This window comes from Physella acuta, unplaced genomic scaffold (assembly GCF_028476545.2).
Source record: "Physella acuta isolate Inbredline_101_S28 unplaced genomic scaffold, ASM2847654v3 ptg000036l, whole genome shotgun sequence".
NCBI lineage: Eukaryota > Metazoa > Mollusca > Gastropoda > Physidae > Physella > Physella acuta.
The window spans coordinates 314054-334552 of NW_026731556.1; the positions used below are offsets into that span (position 1 = coordinate 314054).

The 20499-nt window shown below is 33.9% G+C and overlaps 1 protein-coding gene across 1 annotated transcript; it reads left to right on the top strand.

The window, feature by feature from the left end:
* The first annotated feature begins 678 nt into the window (after nucleotides 1-678).
* On the top strand, nucleotides 679-14676 carry LOC131942558 (clathrin light chain A-like). The gene is made up of 2 exons (XM_059302456.1): nucleotides 679-996; nucleotides 13978-14676. Exons 1-2 carry the CDS (start codon nucleotides 679-681, stop codon nucleotides 14515-14517), a joined length of 858 nt encoding a protein of 285 aa, XP_059158439.1. The 3' UTR covers nucleotides 14518-14676.
* The last annotated feature ends 5823 nt before the right edge of the window (nucleotides 14677-20499 follow it).

A 20499-nucleotide genomic window follows, 5' to 3' on the forward strand; every position in this document is an offset into this window, starting at 1 on the left:
ATTAAGTTGATGAAAACAATATTTTATTATTGTTTTTTTGTTGTGGAATTAATTTCAAGCTGTTTTTTTCGCTGAAGTATTATTAGCTAATATCTTTGATAAAGAACATTGTTACATGCTGTTACTGTTTGCATGGTTTACGACATTTTGCGCTATTTTTGTGTGATGTAGTTTATTATCCCCGATTTTATGCTTTATTGAATAAGCTGTGTTAATATAGTTACGTGGAGATTGTTGTTTTAAATCTTGATTTTATGATGCGATTCTATTGCCAGGCTTATTTTCTGGGTTATGTTTAAATTAGAATCGTCGTATTGTTAAATCTTAAATGAAGGAAAAGGAGTTAATTACGTTTTCTATTTATATAATTTATTCATACTTAAAAGATCCTTTCGTAATTTTACTGAACTTTCTTGACAATTACAACTTGATTAGTTTAAAATGTTTTAACGAAAGCTATGTCATTATTTTATTTAACTCAACAACCTAGTTAGATGATACAAAAACTGTATTTATCTGCTCATATTATTATGATTGAGCTTCTATTCATGTAGTTTAATAATTTTTCAGACTTTTCGCATTTTTAACATGTTTTATTTAAAAACCTTATAGACATTAGTTAAGTAAACATTTCTAGGCTGTAAGTAAAACAGCTAGGCTCGAGAATTCCCGTATTTCATGGAGCAGCAATTATGTGTATCCTTGGCCCTAATCCTGACCAACATTTTAATTTTCCTATCCGATATTTATTTCTCCGTCAAAACGGAAACCTCGGCTGATTCTCAGATCATAGTTTACAGTCCTACAGGTCTACAGTGCTTGATAGTTCTGCGCCTTCAGTTCTGCCTACAGCCAGCTCGTGCAAAAAAGTTGTCTCCCTGTTATAAGGCTCTGCTGAGTGTCTACGTCATATCCGGAGAAGATTTGTGGGAAAAACTGCTGGGGGATGTGTTTCAGTGTGGATGTTTACAAGCCAATTACCATAGCGACGAGTGTGTGAGATGTGTGGTCATTCTACTTCCGGTTAATCGGTGAAATGTGTTTTTGTGTAATCTATTTAGCGTACATGAATAGTGTACGTTTGTATTTATGAGAAAACGATATTTCTTGTACATTGGGCTTTTTATTTAAATATTGAATAACGCTGAGAGAGATTATCATTATGGTGTAATTAATTTGTCATCTCTGTCATTCATACGCATTTTATGTTTAACTTTAATATGCATGATACTATGTTGAGAGGCAATCGATAATTGACGTCATGATTTTAAAAGCGGAACTTTTAAACCTCGTCATCCGCTGTTCTTTCTATACATGTCTTCATAAGAAGCCGCACCCCCCCCCTCCCCCACCTCCGATCTTGAAGCACCCATCCAAGATGACCACGATTTTAAGTCTCTTTTCGTTAAGCAGCGTCATATAAGTAGGAACATGATTTTTTTTAGACTTTTTTCTCCAGGATGGTAGGGGGGTGGGGCACTTGAAACTTTTTGTGGTGGGGGGTGGGGGGTTGACCTAATTGTTATGAGTTGGGTCGGACACTGATAAAAGTATGTAATTTCTATATAAATTATATTTGTAGGGGGCGCTAGACGTGCCTTGGGGGTGGGGGGGGGGGGGGCTAAGCTCACCCGAAGACACGCCTGAAAGAAACGCTGGTTTTAACCACTCCCCTTTCAGGGATTTTTACTGGCAAGTCCTTCTCTAATCTGTGCCACTGTATTCTAACTATATCATGACTATCGCTTTCACGGCTGACCCACTCCAAAGTCTTTAATAAATCATTTAATGAGAGATTTTAAAACTAGTATAATTAAGAGCCCCTCACCCCACCCCAACTGTGAGTGATGTGAGTAGAAAGTATTGCAAGGGGACATATCAACATATGTGACTGTCCTAATACCATGCAGAATCGTAGTAGTTAACATTTTAATGTATTATTTATTTAATCTACTTAACTCTTCAGTAATGGTATTGGATTACTCATTCCTCGCAGTGTATAATCCGGAGTGAATTAACGAGAAAGCTATGAAACGTTTTGATATTATTGAAATCAGGGTAGGCATCTTATATTCATCATCTATTCCCGTTCTTCCTAAGATATACATGAAGCAGATGAAGCATAGTTTCTCTGTTTCAACGATCACGGTATACAGGGGATAGTGTGGTCAGATAGTATGCCCAGCCGCCTTGGTTGCCCTAACGTGAGTCGGGTACCCTTCAGAGCTGGGTGGACTCAGGGACGTTCTATAGACGCGAGCCAAGGATACGAACTCTAGATTGTCAGGCCAGCAGTAAACGTCCATTGTCAGGTGTAAAACATGTTTGAATCAGTGGTCAAATCTTCTGTACTTATAAATGGTGCTTCAACTTCATCAGCTGACTATGCTGGTAATACAACTAATATATTTTTACTACTTGTTTAATGTGGTAACTATATACTATACCATGGATGTAGGAGTATCACAAGTTGGATGAAGTTATTAATTATGCCTAAGTAAGAATTAAAATTTAGATAGCTTTTCGGAGCGGACCTTCATTAGTGCGGATGAAGTAGAGTTCACCTGTTTCCTTGACCTCAGTATATGAGAGATAGTGTACTCAGCACTATGCCCAGCTGCCTTTACTTTCCGTAACGTTAGTCAGGTACCCTTTAGAGCTGGGTGGACTTAAGAACATCATACAAATTCGAGTCCGTCTTACTGAATGTATTGAATATACATGGTACATGAAATGATAGTAAAAACATAATGTGATTTTTTTTTACAAAAAAGTCTTGTAAATACTGTGTATTGCAAATGAAATGATTATGCATCGTAAAAGAAATAACTATTTATGATGAATTAAATGATTATGCAGGAAAATGAATTGATTATACTTATTGAGAGGAATAATTATACCGAGCGAATGTAATGATTTTAGAGGATAAATATGATCAGTGAAGATATTTTAATAAAAAGAACCTACAACATTTTTTTTTGAAACTGTGCATTATAAATGTTGATGTGGTGGGTCGTGTTAATAGGGCCGTGGGCCGCATTAATTGAGAGAAATGTTGCCGTGGGCAGAATTAATGTAAATAAATCTTAATGTGGGCAGCATTAATAGATATAAATCTTAATGTTTTACCTAACAATGTAAACTATGGCAAAAGCATATTTTCTTCAAGTTTAAAACAATAAACAATTCTAGAAGTTTCTGTTTAGTTCATCTCTCCACACACACACACAAACACAAGTTGACGATTCTGCAAAGTATACGTATCTGATCTCTGGTTTGGTATACATCCTACAAACACACTTCACGTTGTTTCATCATGTAAAGTTCAGGCATTCCATACAATACCGTCATGGACCTTAACCCATCACCTCAGATCCACTGAAAAGAAATTAATTCTAGGGAAAACAACATGTCACACTGATCGGTTATCATTATCTAACATAGTCTCTCTAACCTAATGCAGTAAACTTATTCTAACGTAGTACGTCTTCTTTTAACTACGCTACATTATTTATACAGTAATTCATATTACACGTGATAATTTAGTGCTAAGTAATTCAGTAACCACATCACATTTTATAATTCATTACATCACCACTATTTGCATATTTTCATCTCATATGTTACAATGACAAGTACCAATAACTATCGTCATCATCTTCAGTAACCAAATATGTATTAGACTTAATCTAATGTAGTACCTCTTCTGTTAACTACGCTACATTATTTATACAATAAATTACATCTCGCGTAATACTTTGGTGCCAAGTAATTAAGTAACCACATCACATTTCATAATTAATTATATCACCTGCGCACATTCATCTCATGTTACAATGACAAGTACCAATAATAATCGTCAACATCTTCAGTAACCCAATATGATTTCATTTAGAGGAATATTTTCCCTGAACCCTTAAATCCATGACCAGGTACTCGGTACATCCCCGAGTTACCGGAACAAAAAAATCTGACTGCATCCTCAGTCTTGAAAAAATCGCCATATTCAACTAACTACCGATGAAGCAACCGACCAACGAACAATCCCTTTCTGGCCGGATGACGACACCAAATTATCATAAAACAATATAACAGCATCATACTAATCAACTGGGTTCCTTCCACGCTAAGAAAACAAACCTCTTACATATCATGCATCGAATACCATATTATTATAACATAAATCAAATCCAGATCATCTTGTCAACAATATAACACCTCCCTCAAACCGGCCTATCTATAATACTATAATACTTGCAAGGTCACTAATACTGATACCTTGCAACCATCATCAGCATGAAACAACAAAAGGCTCATAATACACACAGCACCTGCTTAAACACTACAATTATTGGCTTCACTGAGACGTTATAGAAAAAAAATGTACATGCCTGCTACTTAAAAAATATATGAAGAGGTACTTTTTTTTCTAGTTTGTAGAACTTGGGCATCATCATAGGCTACATCACACAACACACACCCCCCACAGATCCCCTTGTCCTTCTACAATAGGCTCAAAATACACACAGAACCTGCATAATCACTGCAATTATTGGCCTCACTAAGACACAGGTCCTCGTAACATGGGTTCTCACATCACGGGTCATAACGACATGGGGTCATTAGAACACGGGTCTTCACATTACTCGTCTTCTTACACATGTCTTCAAAAATCGTCGACTATCTTTTTTTTAACACTATTTAGTGAAGTTAGATAAGCTTTTTTATTTCCTTTCTAGGGTCAGATTATCGTGTCATTCCGTGATTAAGATTCGAACTCGTGTCTTCTGGGTTAAAAGTCTTTTACCCAGCCACTCGACCACGCAGACACTGACAACTCATCTTTAGCACATCTTTAGATGTGCATTAAAGATGTTGTTCTGAATTGTAAATTATTGTGTTTTACTCTTAGTAATAAGTTGCGTGAGTATTTTTTTTTGTTTCTATGAAGACAGGAAGGTTTAGACTTTTTATTGTAGAATAAAATGAATTGTGAATATAGTATCACCTTGTTTCTTTATTATTTTTTTTCAAAACATACTTCCAAACACATTTCATGCTGCCATGCTTATCTTATATGTGTCGCATTTGCAAGGATAAATGTTACTTTTTAAACCAAAATAGCATAAACGAATTTATTTTAAAAGAAATTATACAACGATTCAAACTGATATTTAGCCTTTGGTTGTTTTTTTTTAAACTAAGAAAGCTATTTCAGCTTCAGTACTTGTAGTAAATAAAAGACTAGTAAACTAGAGTTGTTCTGTGCTTTATGAATTAGAATTCATAGAAAAAAATTATTCGAAAAACGCAAAATAATAACCACATTCACACGTGTAAAAACTATTTTTGTCAGATCGATTCTGATTGATGTAGGCGGTTGCAGCTGTTGAAGTTTTGACGCTTAATTTAGTTACAACCCTTACCCGCTATGCAGGACGCAAGATTAACGTATACCAGGTACTGGAGTTCTGGAGCTCTGGGCGCCAAACCATGAATTTCATAGCACTCGGATGAACGGTTAGGTGATCGGCGTGGTCGAGTCGGTAAAGCTCATGGTTGCTAGACCGAAAAGTCTCGAGTTCGAACTCTCGGGCAGATGAGGCTCGTTAGCTGGGAACAGCCACTCTTCTAGGAGAGACAACTCCAAAATCAAACAACTTCTGCCTTGTAGTTTGTTCTTGGTTAGACAAAGGCTATGGCAGCAAATCCAAAAAGAAAAGCAGACTAAAATCGGAGTCAATGACCTCAATGACGCATAATCAGTTGACACGTATACTAAATTGTGTTGGAGGGAATCCTTTCCAATACTAAAATTAAGAACGAAGAAAAAGAATAAAAAAAAAAGGACATCAGTATTTCACATGAGTCTCAAGTACTACAACATCAAGCAAAGAAAACAATATATCGTGAACTATGTTGAAAGCACCTTTTTACTTTCTCGTATATACGAAGTATAGTGAAAGTCTAGTTCTAGACTATTCTAACCTATTCTAATCTAACCTACAACTGACCCGTAACAACATACAATCTAAACCAACAATTTAAATTTTTTATTGAGACTGGAGTCAGGGTGTAAGTGGTCGAGTGGCTGGGTACAAGATTTGTAACCCAGAAGACACGAGTTCAAATCACGTCCATGAATTCACCCGATTAAAGTACACTACACACAATAATGTTTATAGTAATGGTAAAATAAGTTTTGTTTTTAACGAATGAGAAAAATTTACATTAATTTATATTACAAATTTACAATTTAATGGTACATGAAGTTTATTTTTTAACATAACGGGAATAGTTTACATATTTAAAAAAAAAATTGGAATAGTAATTCTATGACTTCATTCTGAGATCACAGAAACTCTACTTCATCTACATTAGACACACTAATGTTTATAATAATGGTACGTACAGTTTCGTTTCCCCTCAATCAGTCTAGTTGATACTGTGATATTATTCTTCAATGTGTATTATCATGACTTCTCTCCAGCATCACAGGAAACTCTACTTCAACTACCTTTCAATTTTGAACTTGAAACTTTGCCTAGTTTTACCAAAATAGAGGCGACGTCGTTTCAGTTATAATTATAATTAAAGTACTTATACAAAATATGTCATTTTTATTTATGGTCTTTTTAAAAGACAAAACAAAAGCTGCCAACGACAATATTTCACTATACAATGTGGATCGCAAGAGAACCTCTGACATTAGGGCTCACGTCGCACCATAAAGGTGTCAAAAGATATGTGTGCAGACTTTTTAAAGGCTAACACTATTTCCATGTCTTTTCAACAGTATTTTATTAAATAAAATGTCCTAAATTTAGAGTCTTCAAAGAAAATGTTTGTGTACATTTTTCCTAATATAGAAACAAATTTCACAATCCCAATATTTTTTATGTACAGTTAGAGATAAGCATTTGAAACACATTTATCTAAGGGACGGTATGGTCGAGTGGTAGGGCACACGAATGTTAACCCACTAGACACGGGTTCAAATCCCCGTGTTCTAGTCTGTAACGTGTCAAAACCCGGCCCTTTGTAAATACAGTCGATTATTGTACACAACACACACTAATGTTTGGAAAAATGCTTCATTAAGTTTTAATTTTTACAAGTATGTCTGTAACAACAGCCCAGTTCAATACCACTATTATTTGGTGTAATGGTACATCATGTTTTGTATAGTGTACGAGCCGACCCGCGGCGTAACATATACCGCTATTTAGTTGTTTTATTTTCTACTTTTCAGTAATTCATAATTTGTGAATTCGACAGTACCATCGCTGCCACTGAAAATATTTGCTTTAAAACACTATCAGTAGGTCGTTAAGGACAATACTACCCCCACCCTCCTTTCCCCAACCCCTACCCTACACCCCCTCACCCGTGTAAGCAGCCTCCTCTTAGTTACCTCCCCTAAGTTTAAAATTGTTTCAAACTAAATTATCTGCCCCTAATAGCCGTCACTAAACCCGACTCTACGATTGTAAACATTTAGCGTGAACCACAGCTCACCAGACCGTGTGGGAGTGGGGGTGGTAGGGATATGCATAGAGAGGAAGAGAGGGGGCTGATAGGCGCGCGAACAGATGGTGTTTTCTATGGTCTCCATGATGAGAATTATATATATAGAAGATAGATAATATATTTTAAAATTATTAAACTGTATTTTCAAAACAGAGTTCATGCTTCTGTGCTTAGCCTAGCCTAGCCTTGTTATATTCTATTGTGACTCAAATTTACTTAGAGAAATGTGACACAAATGACCAAGGAGGAATGTGAAACAAAATAGCAGAAAAAATATTGAGGGTAGCATTTGCAGACATTAAAATTGTAGTGGGCCGCATTATTTTATATTCATTAAGACAAACATAAATAAAAATTACAGATTGTTTATTATGCATTTAATTATATTACACTTAGAGAAAAGTAACACAAAAATATGGCTATACGCGTGCTACAAATCCGTAAAGATAAATCAGAAACAAAATTCGGAGAGATTGTAACTTTCGTTTCTTGCTTAGGAATAATTTACATGAACATTTTCACTTAAGACTGTAAGGTTTGAACATTTTATTAAAAACAAAATGGAGTTCAAAAATAGAATATATGTGTTACCCTTTAAAAATGTTTAAACTTATCTTAAAACACTTTTTATATTGCATTGTGGGCAGTAGTGGCAGAAAGAATTATTTTATTGGTCCACTTTGTATCATCTTTCAAAAGAACCTAAATAACAATAATAAATTGTTTTATATGTATTTTAAATATACATTAACGGGCATCAACAAGGTAGGCCTACATTTAGTTTGGTAAAACCAGGCAAAAAATTAGATTCTGAGGCAAAGTGGAGACATAGAAAGAAATCTAAGTAAAAAAAAAAACAAAAAAAAAAACGAAACAACTGCATTTATAAAAGAAAAACATAAAATTAGGCCAATGTTTAGGCAATGCCTTGTGTGCTGTGTATTATACAAACAGTTTAGTACTAATCCTTAATTGGAAAAAATTATCGGGTACTTAGAAGACGAGATTTAAACTCATGTCTTTTGGGTTAGAGGTCGTTCAACAAGCTACTCGACCACACAGTCCCTGATTCACAAACTGTCTCAAATTTTAAAAGAAATCTCTAAATGAGCATTACATACATTGTCAAGTTCTATAAGTTTTGTGTTTTATTTATTTTAACAGCATTCACACTTTTGTTTGAAAAATGTAACGTAAAGACCTTTTATTGTTTGCAAGAATAGTTGTATTGTGTATTCTTTATTTTAAAATAACTAAACTGTATTTAAAAAAAAAAGATTTCATGATTCTATGCTAAGCATAGGTGGGACGTTCTCACAGAGAAAAAACCGGGAGTGATCTTCCCTAAACTTTCTCGAATATTTTTATATAAAATAACAGGGGATGGGAACTCGGGCTATAGACATGATTTTTAATCCATTTTTAATACTTAAGTTTTTAAAAATAGAATAAAATCTCGTAGACAAAAGAGTGGCACACCGAGTGAACGCGAAATAAAAAAGTGCATAATAGTGCGCAATATTATTAGTACTTTAAACATTTACATTCGTTTTTTGAGAAATCGGAAGTAGCGTAAATTACTACTTCCGGTCAACGGAAATTACTCAAAATTTAACAGAAAGTAGAGAATTAGATCTTTTACTTACATGTGAAATTTCATTTATCTATCTGAAATAGTACTCAAGTTATAGGCTTTTGAAAAATTCAAAGTAGAAAAAGTACTACTTTCGGTTATCGGAAATCGCTCAAAAGTTGATACCTATCTACGATTTTGATAAAATACATATATATGAAATTTCATCAACCTAGCTGTAACGGTACTCAAGTTATCGTGTTTACACACGGACACACACACGGACAGAATTGGATAATCCAGTTTTTCCAACTCCATTACGCATAAAACGCCAAAATTTTTATATATCTGAGTTCATAATTTTTGCCTGATTAAAATAAGTCTTCTATATCCCGGATGTGATGAAGGACTGAGGAGTAAAACGGTGAAAACTGTCCAAATTTAATGTGATTTTTGTGCACGATTACAATACTTTCTCTATACTTCGTATACACGAAAAAGTAAAAAGGTCGTGACACAAATTCACAGAGAGAAATGTTACACAAACAAGCATGGAGTGATGTGAAATAAATTGGTAGAGAAAAATGTTGCCATTTTTAGACATTCAAATTGTAGTGGGTCGCATTGTTTTATATTTTATAAGACCAACCTAAAAAAAAATTACCGATTGTTTAATATGCATTTAGTAATACGACAATGAGTTAAAAGTAACACAAATTCATGGAGTCAAATGTGCTACAAATGTAGAGAGAAATGAACTACAAGTACGTAGAGAGAATTGTGCTTCAAATCCGCAGAGAGAAATGTAAGAAATTTGACGAGATGAATATAGTCGTGAACCGAATTAAGTTACAACAGAAAAATATATTAAAGAATAAAAATTGCGTAAGATATAAAGTTTAATTATAACTCGATCAGAAAAAATGTCTACTAAAACTCTACTACAAATATTATTGGGTGTCGTGTACCTTAATTGATTGTTTTTTTCAAGGGGGCGGGTTTAGGCTTGGTTGTGTGAACACGTTACTGACTAGAACACGTAGATTTGAACCCGTGTCTAGTGGGTTAGCATGCGTGTGCCCTACCACTCGACCACATCGTCCGCAATTTGGATGTGTTTTATGTCTTATTTAATGCTCTAGCTTTGTTTCATACATTTTCATTGCGATTGTGAGTTTTGTTTCTTGTTTACGAATAATTTACATCTACATTTTTATTTAAAAGATTGTACGGTTAGAACATTTTATTAAAAAATGGTGTTGAAAAATAGAATATACGTGTTTCTCTTTTAAAAATGCTTAAACATATATTCAAACTCTTTCTATATTGCATAAGGCGCCGTAGTAGCAGAGAGAAATTATTTCAGGCTCAAAATTAAAGAAGAGATGAAGTAGAGTTTCTCCGTGATCTTCCTTATTAAAATTTATAGCAATACAATCCTAATTAAAACACATTATATCAAGAACACGCATACATGTTAAACAAAAACAAACTTAATGCAACATTACCTAAAACATTTTTGGGTGTCGTGTACCTCAATTGATTGTTTTTACAAGGGCGGGTTATGGCGTGGTTGTGTGAACACGTTACTGACTAGAACACGTAGATTTGAACCCGTGTCTAGTGGGTTAGCAATCGTGTGCCCTACCACTCGACCACACAGTCCGCAATTTGAATGTGTTTTGTATCTTAATTAATGCTCTAGCTTTGCATCAGAATTGTTGATTGGGATTGTGAATTTCGTTTCTTGCTTAGGAATAATTTACATGAACATTTTAACCAAAGATTGTAACGTTTGAACATTTTGTAAAAGAAAAATGAAGTTGAAAAAAAGTATACAAATGTCAAAAGGTCTACTTTTAAAAATGTTGAAACATATCTTCAAACTCTTTTTATATTGCATTATGGGCCGAAGTAGCAGAGAGAAATTTTGTCGTAGGCCACTTTGTATCATCTTTTAAGGGGGCAGTATCACCCAGACTAAGGGAGGGAAACAGCAACTATCACCAAAAAAAATTATTTGACATACACATGTCAAAATTTTACAGCAGTAGTAACGTTTCTTTTGGTATAATACAGTATATAAATTGTAGGATATGTGTATGGCAACAAAGTTTCAAAAAATTATTTTGTTAATATTTTATTATATTTTGAATTTTTGAATTTTTTTTGTAAACAATTTTTTGAAACCATAAGTCCTTAAAATTTGGTATAAAGCTTCCTTGCGTTATATGTTATGTCTCGGAATAATAGAATTCTGTTGTTGTTGTAGAGAAAAAGTAAATCTGGAGTGATCTCCCCTGAACTTTCTCGAAAATTCTTATATAACACTACGGAGGATGGCAACTTGGGATATAGACAATAATTATTTTTAATCAATTTTTAATTACTGTTTATAATAGAATAGAATCACGTAGAAAAAGGAATTGCACACCAAGTGAACTCCAAACAAAATGTGCATAATAGTGCGGGATATTATTAGTACTTTATAAATTCACATGCGTTTTTTTTGAGGAATCGGAAATAGCGTAAGTTACTACTTCCGGTCAACGGAAATTACTCAATATTTGATAGAAGGCAGAGAATTATATCTTTTACTTATATCTTTTACCTGTTTTATAGTCGTTAAATATATATATATATATATATATATATATATATATATATATATATATATATATATATATATATATATATATATATATATATATATTTGCCGTAATGAAGTAATGAAAAATAAATAAAAAAACGTTTTAAAGCAAGCTTTTAATGCACTAGAAAGGAGAAAATAAATGATTGTATTTAAATATATAATAATACACTACAAATGAAATAACAATAAAGAAAAGCTTTGGTCACTATATAATCTTTTGGGTAGGTTTACTAATATTTAGGAAGACAGTCTTCACCCACTTGCCGACTTTGAAACGAATAGGTCTGTTTAAAGTGCTCGGCCGTTTCGATCTATGACGACAAAAGCACGACAGACAGAGGAAGCAAGTTAAATAAAATCTTTTAAAAAGATTTAAGACAAATGAACTTCATAAAGGGAGATAGTCCGTCCCTTAATACACTATATTTAAGCAAGCACTTTTAATTTTCACCCCTAGTTCATCCAATTCCACCAGATTAATTATTTCTTAATTTTTAATATAATATATTTGTGTAGTTAATTTTTGTTTTTATTTAATTAAGATTTAATTTAGTACTTTAATAAATGCTAAAATAAAAACTGGTATTTTTTAAAGAATATTTTAGGAATTAGTATAGGCCGACAGCATCATAATCAATGACTGTAAATGCCACTTTTTCTTACAAAATATTTTTAATAGATCAGATACCCCCCCCCCCCCCACCTCAACCGCACAGGCCAGGGGTCGGCAACCTGCGGCTCGCGAGCCGCATGCGGCTCTTTTGATGTCGAGGTGCGGCTCTTCAGTTCCATGGACAAATATTAATAACGAGCCGACCCACTGCGTATCATACGCCGCTATTTAGATGTTGTTTTTTTTTCTACTTTTCAGTCATTTATAATTTGTGAATTCGACAGTACCAATGCTGCCACTGAAAAAATTTGCTTGAAAACACTAAACCCCCTTTCCCCCCCCCCCCCCCCCCCCCCCGTGAAGCAGCCTCCTCTTAGTTACCTCCTCTAAGTTTAAAATCGTTTCAAACTAAATTATCTGCCCCTAATATAATAGCCGTCACCAAACCCGTCTCTATTATTGTAAAATTTAAACAGCGTGAACCACAGCTCACCAGGCCATGTGAGGGGGTGGGGGTGGTAGTGATAGAGAGGAAGAGAGGGGACTGTTAGGCGCGCTTGCAGCTTGTTTTCTAGCGGCTCCCAGAAGAGAATTATATAAATAGATTATTTTATTTTTTTCTTGAAACTAATAAAAAATATTAGCCTGCACACTCGGTAATGAAAGATATAATAATAAATATAAACAATAAACACTCGCTATTCTATTTGCGAATTCGACATTTTATTTTCGCAAATATCTTCCCATGAGTATTCTCAACAGCTTCCTAAAGTTTCATGGCGATCGGATGAAAGGTGTCCTAATGAATAAAAGACAGACAGACACACACACACACTTACATACATTGCTATATATATATATATATATATATATATATATATATATATATATATATATATATATATATATATATATATATATATATCCTAATCAAAGATCATAATATTAAAATAAAAATGTTAGTGGCTCTTTAAAAGCTGGGAAATTTTGAAAATTGTAACTTTTGGCTCTTCCGTCTCAAAAGGTTGCCGACCCCTGGCACAGGCGGATATTTCAAGGTAGCATGCCTTCATCGCCAAGGTTCAATTTAATGTCATGGACATTTTTGGAATGATAGATCAGTTTGAGTATTACAGAGACACTTCTCCCACGGTCGTTTCTATTTCTGTCCATGGGTGTCTACAATGTGAACTTTTGACTCCACAGCTAAGGACTGAGAACAGTAAACTAAGCAGTCAAGAGAAACCGAGTGCACACCTTATTTTAGTCTAGTCTTTTGCCATTTTATTTTCTCTCTTTGATTATTATATATGCAATTAATGTTCATATCTTTAATGCTGTGTAAAACTATCAAACAAATAAAAGAAAAAAAAAGATCAGGATGAATAATATTCTGTTTGCTAGCTTTGAGTAATACAAGATTTTGTATATTTATTTTAAAATAACAGGTTTACTATTTTCAATCTATTTACTCAAAGTAGTTAGAGGTTAATGCAGACTGAATTATTATAGAACAACATTTTTGAAAGCTATAGTGTTTAATATTAAAAATATATGTATTAAATTAATTTTACTGCCAAAAAAAAAAAAAAAAAACTTATTCTTGAGGTAGACCCTGCTGCTGACTTTTTAGCAAGAGAACAGTCGGAGTTAGCCGGTCTGGAGGATGATAACTTTGGCGAAGGGCAACAGTTCACACAAGACTTTGATGGGTTTGCGCAAAATCAAGAACAAGTAACAGTGGCTCAGAGTAATGGGCCAAGTAACATGTATGAGGCAATATCCCAGCAAGATACCATAAGAGCAGTTCCAGAGAAAATAAAAATCTGGCGTGAAGAACAAAAGACAAGACTGGAGAAAAAAGACTCTGAAGAAGCAAAGCGTAAAAAAGAATTGAAAGAGAAAGCAAAGAAAGAGCTTGATGACTGGTACAAACATCACACGGAACAGTTGGAGAAAACAAAAGAGAACAACAGGGCTGCTGAAACTGCATTTGTCAAGGATCGTGATGAAAAGGTCACCGGTCAAGCATGGGAGAAAATAACCCGCCTTTGTGAATTTAACCCAAAGAACTCAAAGAACACTAAAGATGTATCTAGGTTCAGGTCTATCTTGTTGCAACTGAAACAGACACCATTAGTGCGTTAGGTATTGTGTGCAATTAGAAGCTGATTATACATTTGTCATTTTTATGTTAGTCACCAGCAAATGTTTTAATAATTATGGTATATAAATGTCCAACTTCTAAAATAAAATATTAGTTTTCAGTGAATAAGTAGAATTATTTCTACAGAATAAATGTTTTTATAGTGTGTATCCTCTTAGCTTTTGAATGTTAGATATTTTAGCCAATTTTTTTCCAGAGTATGTATTTTAGTACAAGATAAAATGTAGAAAACTATGCCATTAGATAGTTATATTGCAAAAAATAGAAACATTTCCACTGGTATCTAAGTTTTTATTTTGGCTGCAACTCTAATTAAAGTAAATCATAAAGAGACGTTTAAAATGACCAATTTGTGTTTGTGAGTGTAATGAATGAAAGGAGGAAGTATTGTTTATTTATATAATTATTTTTTTTACCTTTCACATAATCTGGATATTAATCTGTAAAAATCATTTCAACAGATCATTACAGAAATATCAAATTCATGTTCCTTGGCATTAGAAAATATAAATTTTTATGTTTGGTAAGAACTTAGAATTCTCAATTATTCATTCTTCAAAATTGTCTCTCTATAGATAGTTGCCGCTGTTTTATATCTAGTGTGTATAGATCAATGTTGTCTTTATCTCATGTTTAGCCTGTAAAATAATTTTCTTATTCTCTGAACTTAACCTTAGTATACCCATCACTTGTGCCCTACCCTTATCCTTTGTTCCAAAAATGCAATAATTGTTTGGCTGTTCGTGGTTGGATCAGTTTTATTGTGATATTCACCGTGTCGTACATTCAGTTCATTCCATTAAAGAAGCCTTGGTTGTTTGTTTTCTCTGATCATACATTGATCAACACTAAAGTAAGGAATGGGTTTTTTTTTGTTAACTTGCGATAGCTGTCAGTGTGATGAGAAACCATGTTTATTGTCAGCCCATTTAATATTCACCAAAACAATTAGTCGTTCTTTTTATGTACGACTGAATTAATTTATAAATAAAGAGACATGAGATTTAAAAAAAAAATTAAAAACAAAACTTATTGTTTTTCATGTATTTTACATAAATTAATGGGAAGCAACAACGTACATTTAGTTTGGTAAAACTAAGCAAAGTTATATTGAGAACGCGTTGTATTATATTCTAAAGGAAAAACATAAATAATAACACACTATTTTAAAAATTGTGTATTTTAATTATACGTCGATCTGAAACGACAATTTGCGTTTCTTATGCAAACTGTTTCTGGTTTATTAGGGCGGAGATGAATCACAGGGTTTATGTGATATAGAAATATCTTAAACCCCCTAATTGATGTTTAGTAATTAGACCTACTTACCTAGCTTAAATAATGTAGGGTGATGACGAAATCATAAGAAAAGCCAATTTTTGCTCGCAAGTATTGTATACATTCATTTACAATAAATTAGGTCTTAAAATTTGATGAAAAACAAACTTGCTCTTGTCAGAGTATAGCAAAAACTAACGAAGATATTCAAATAAAACTTAGCACCAACATTATTTATTCCCTTAAGAATATAATGAACTAAAACAAATTAAGTTGTCATATCAAATTTAGTTTTTTTTACATTTTTAGTCAAAGGGCTGAAAATTAACAAGTGTGGGGTTCAGGAAAAAACTGTTTAAAAAAAATCTATAATAGATACAGCTATTATTTTAGTTCAATTTGTTCCTCCAACTTTCAGTTAAATGTGTGCAAAATTTAGTACAAGTATATTGAAAATTGTCGGAGATGTACACAAGAATTATTTTTCAAAGTAGTTTTCTCCAAAATTAATACCACAATTTTTTTATGAAAGTAAACAATATTTGTAAGCAAAAAGTGTGTTTTCTGTGATATTTTCACCATCCTACTTGATTTAAAATAAGTAAAGTAAGGCTAATTTATAAAAAAGTCAAATTAGGGGGTTTAAGCTGTCCTTAAAAACACTTGTCAATTACTTCCATTATAATACAACAAATCCCGTGGTAACATAACTAGTGGTGTCTGATGTTTTTACACTCATACTTGTAAAAAGTGAACTATAGTGTACCAAAGCTAAATAGTGTGTGTTGTGTACAACAATAGACTGATTTGACAAAGGGGGAGTTATGACGTGGTTCTTTGGACACTTCACAGTTACCGAGATTTGAACCCGTGTCTAGTGGGTTAGCAATCGTGTGCCCTACCACTCGACCACATCGTCCGCACTTTGTGTGAGTTTTATATCTTAATTAATGCTCTAGCTTTGCATCTGAATTTTTGATTGGGATTGTGAATTTCGTTTCTTGCTTAGGAATAATTTACATGAACATTTTTACTTAAGTCAATAAGGTGGGAAAATTTAATTTAAAAAAATGGAGTTCAAAAATGGTATACAAATGTTCTACTTTTATAAATGTTGAAACATATCTAAAAACTAGTGGTAGAGATAAACATTGTAGTGGTCCACTTTGTATAATCATTCAAAATAACCTAAACAACAATAATGCATTGTTGAAAAAACATAACCGTAGGCCATAGTTTTGAAAATGCTATCGTGTGCTGTGTATTATACAAAAAGTACAAAACGAAATGAAATGCGGATAAATATATCGGGTGATAAGAAGACCAGATTTAAACCAGCGGACTTTACTTCGAACTCATGTCTTTTGAGTTAGAGGTCGTTTAACAAGCCACTCGACCACATAGTCCCTGATTTCACAACTGTCTCAAATTTTTAAATACATCTCTAAATGAGCATTAAATAAATTGATTATTATTGTGAGTTTTGTGTTTCATTTGTGTTAACAGTTCACACTTTTGTTTGAAGACTTTAAAGTAAACACCTTTTATTGTTTGAAAGTATAGTTTTATTGTGTATTCTTAATTTTAAAATCATTGAGTTTGATTTCCAAAATAAAGTTTATGTTTCTATGTTTAGTCTGGATGGGTCGTATTCACAGAGAAATCTTCTTCTTCTTCTTCGTTCTTAATTATTAGTGTTGAAGGGGATCGAGATTTATCTGCCAGTGCGTTTGAACTCGAGACTTTGTTCGAATTTATCAACCACGAGCTTTTTGATGACTCGACCACGCCTCCAACACAATTAAGTGTTACGTGTCAACTGGTTATGCGCCAATTGAGGCCATTGACTCCGATTTCAGCCTGCTTTTCTTTTTGGATTTGCTTCCATAGCCTTTGTCCAACCAAGAACAAACTACAAGGCAGCAGTTGTTTAATTTTGGAGTTGTCTCTCCTAGAAGAGTGGCTGTCCCCAGCTAACGAGCCTCATCTGCCCGGGGGTTCGAACTCGAGACTTTTCGGTTTAGCAACCATGAGCTTTACCGACTCGACCACGCCGACCCCGACAGAGAAATAAGTGACACAAATTAGCTTCGAGAAATGTGACACAAATGTGCAGGAAGAATGCGATACAAATGTGTAGGAAGAATGTGATATAAATTCACATAGAACAATGTGCCATTTATCCAGCGAATGTAAACATTCAGATGAATGTGCGTAGGTTGTATAGGTATAATAATATATAGTAATATGTATAACTCACATACACATATATAGTATGAAGTATGTTGGTTGTTATTCCGTTATACATATAAATTTAATATAATTTAAAAGGATGTTCCAACCTTTTCGGTTTTCACACTGACGACACACTGACGACAGACTGACGACAGACTGACGAGGAAGTGAGTTAAGTAAAAGCTTGTAAAAATATTTTTCAACCGCGTATTCTTTTATTGCCCGCGAGGCACAAAAACCTGTACATCAATCGGCCAAATTCTAGTGTACACGCTGGTGTTGTGACGTTTTTCTTTGTTCTAAAAATAAATGAGTTAAGCGTTGTTTTCTAGAAAGTAAAATTTCTATATAAGGTCATACGAGTAAATATAATGAATGGGTAGAGATTCATTGATATGATTGACCAACCACATTACGGCACAGTAAATCAAAACAATTCACGATAGGTTGGCGACTAACCATGAGGTCTAGGTAGCCATCTGATTAATATATAAACAAACAATCGCCTGTCTTTGTTTGTTTACTTTAGTTGGTATAATATACTCTTTAATTTAAAAGTATACAACAGCATTTCGATTAGTAATTGAAACTTTGTGAAGAAATGTGCTGTTGGTTGTCATTGAAACACTATTTCTTTTTTAAAAATACTGTTTATTACGTTTTAGTTTCATACTAAGCTGCAAATACGTACGCCTGTACTGAAAGTTTTAAGTATGAACGAACACCTACCTCTTCTCCAAACAAACTGCCTTATGTGTGCCCTTTATTCCTTGTAGGTTTTACAAGCAACTGATGTAAATACGAGATGGATTGTTGACAACCATTCACGTAATACTTGACTCTAACAACTTGGATGTGTTATTCACGGTTGAATGATCACCCGTAGTTATGGCTCATCGGGCCTTCATGCATCAACATCAGCAAAGGAGGAGGGGGGGGGCATGCACGTGGGAGGCGGTGTCTCTCAAGCGCTGAACACATGAATGGATGGTAGGCTACTATAATGAGTCAAAAGTTTTGTGCAAGTTAATATCTAAGTAGTGCTAGACATTGTATTGAAGTGAGTCGACCGGCTAACAAATAGAACATAATCTCGTTCTCTCCCCTTAATCTTGTTGGATCAATTAATCCTGTTCTCTCCCCTTGTATCCCGTTGCATTCCACTGAATCTCATTTTACCCCGTTGAATCGACTTGTATCCCGTAGTATCTTTCCCCATGTATCCTGTTGTATATTCTTGTATCTTGTTGTATCTCCTTGTAATCCCTTGTATCCTACAGTATCTATCCCATTGTATCCCCTATAATCCTGTTCTATCCCGCAGTATCCAGTTTGTATCTCCTTGTATCCAATTGTATCATGTTGTATCCCGTTCTGTTTTACAATTTTGTGTTTCCCCAACTAGATGCCACTCATGTCAATTTACTTCCTCATTACCGTATTCATGTAAATAAAGGATTTGTGACAACGGCTGTACTGTAGTGTTTGTTTCATTTGTAGTGTTTTTTTTTCATTCAGAACTAACATTTGTGTTCAATGGTAGTTTGAAGTAGACACGTGCAGTATGTAGATGTGCTCTTGATGCCGTGTGTCAGTACTTGTTGATTAGCCTTGCAAAAATATTGTCAACTTTAGCACAGACTTTATGTACGTTTTGAAGTCGTTTTAATATCCAGAGGGCAAACATTGACAGCGGCGTTTTCATAGGGAAAGAGTTTGTGTGTGCATTGAAACTTGTGAAAACGATAGTAAAGAATTAAATGGAAATTGAGTCATAACATTAAATCAAGACCACGTGAAGCTAATTACAGAATAAAAAAATAAAACAGTTATAATACATTTTTGTACTACGAAAATTCTTTTCAGTGGATTAGCGTTTATGATACAAATACATTTAATGAATAGACATACATAAAACATGCAAATGCAAACGCTTTTACAGTTTTTTAAATCTACTTACTACTTGTACGCTACTTACACATACATACATTAAACACAATGACACATTTCACACATAAAAAATGCCACTTACTACGAGACAAATTCTTATTTTCCGATTGTGAAAACCTAATTCGTCTACAAACGTATTTTCAACATTTGAATCAGCTAAACCTATTTGATTTCGTATTGAGAATTCCATTGTGAAGAAACATTTTAGAACATTATTTTGGTTCGCTAGCTTTTCAACATACTTTTGGTAGAGAAATAGCTTTTTTATTTTTGCTTTTATTTGACGGTCTATGGGGCAAGTGAAGTAGAGTTCATTTGTTTCTTGACAACGGTATATAAAGGGATAGTGTGGTCAGCCACCTATACTTTCCCTGACCTGAGTTAGGTACCCAGCAGAGCTGGGTGACCTCAGGGACGATCTACTGGCTTGAACCCAGATTCAAACTCGAGACTTATAGGTTAGCAGTCCTAGCTCTCTACAACTAGACCACTCCGTTCCA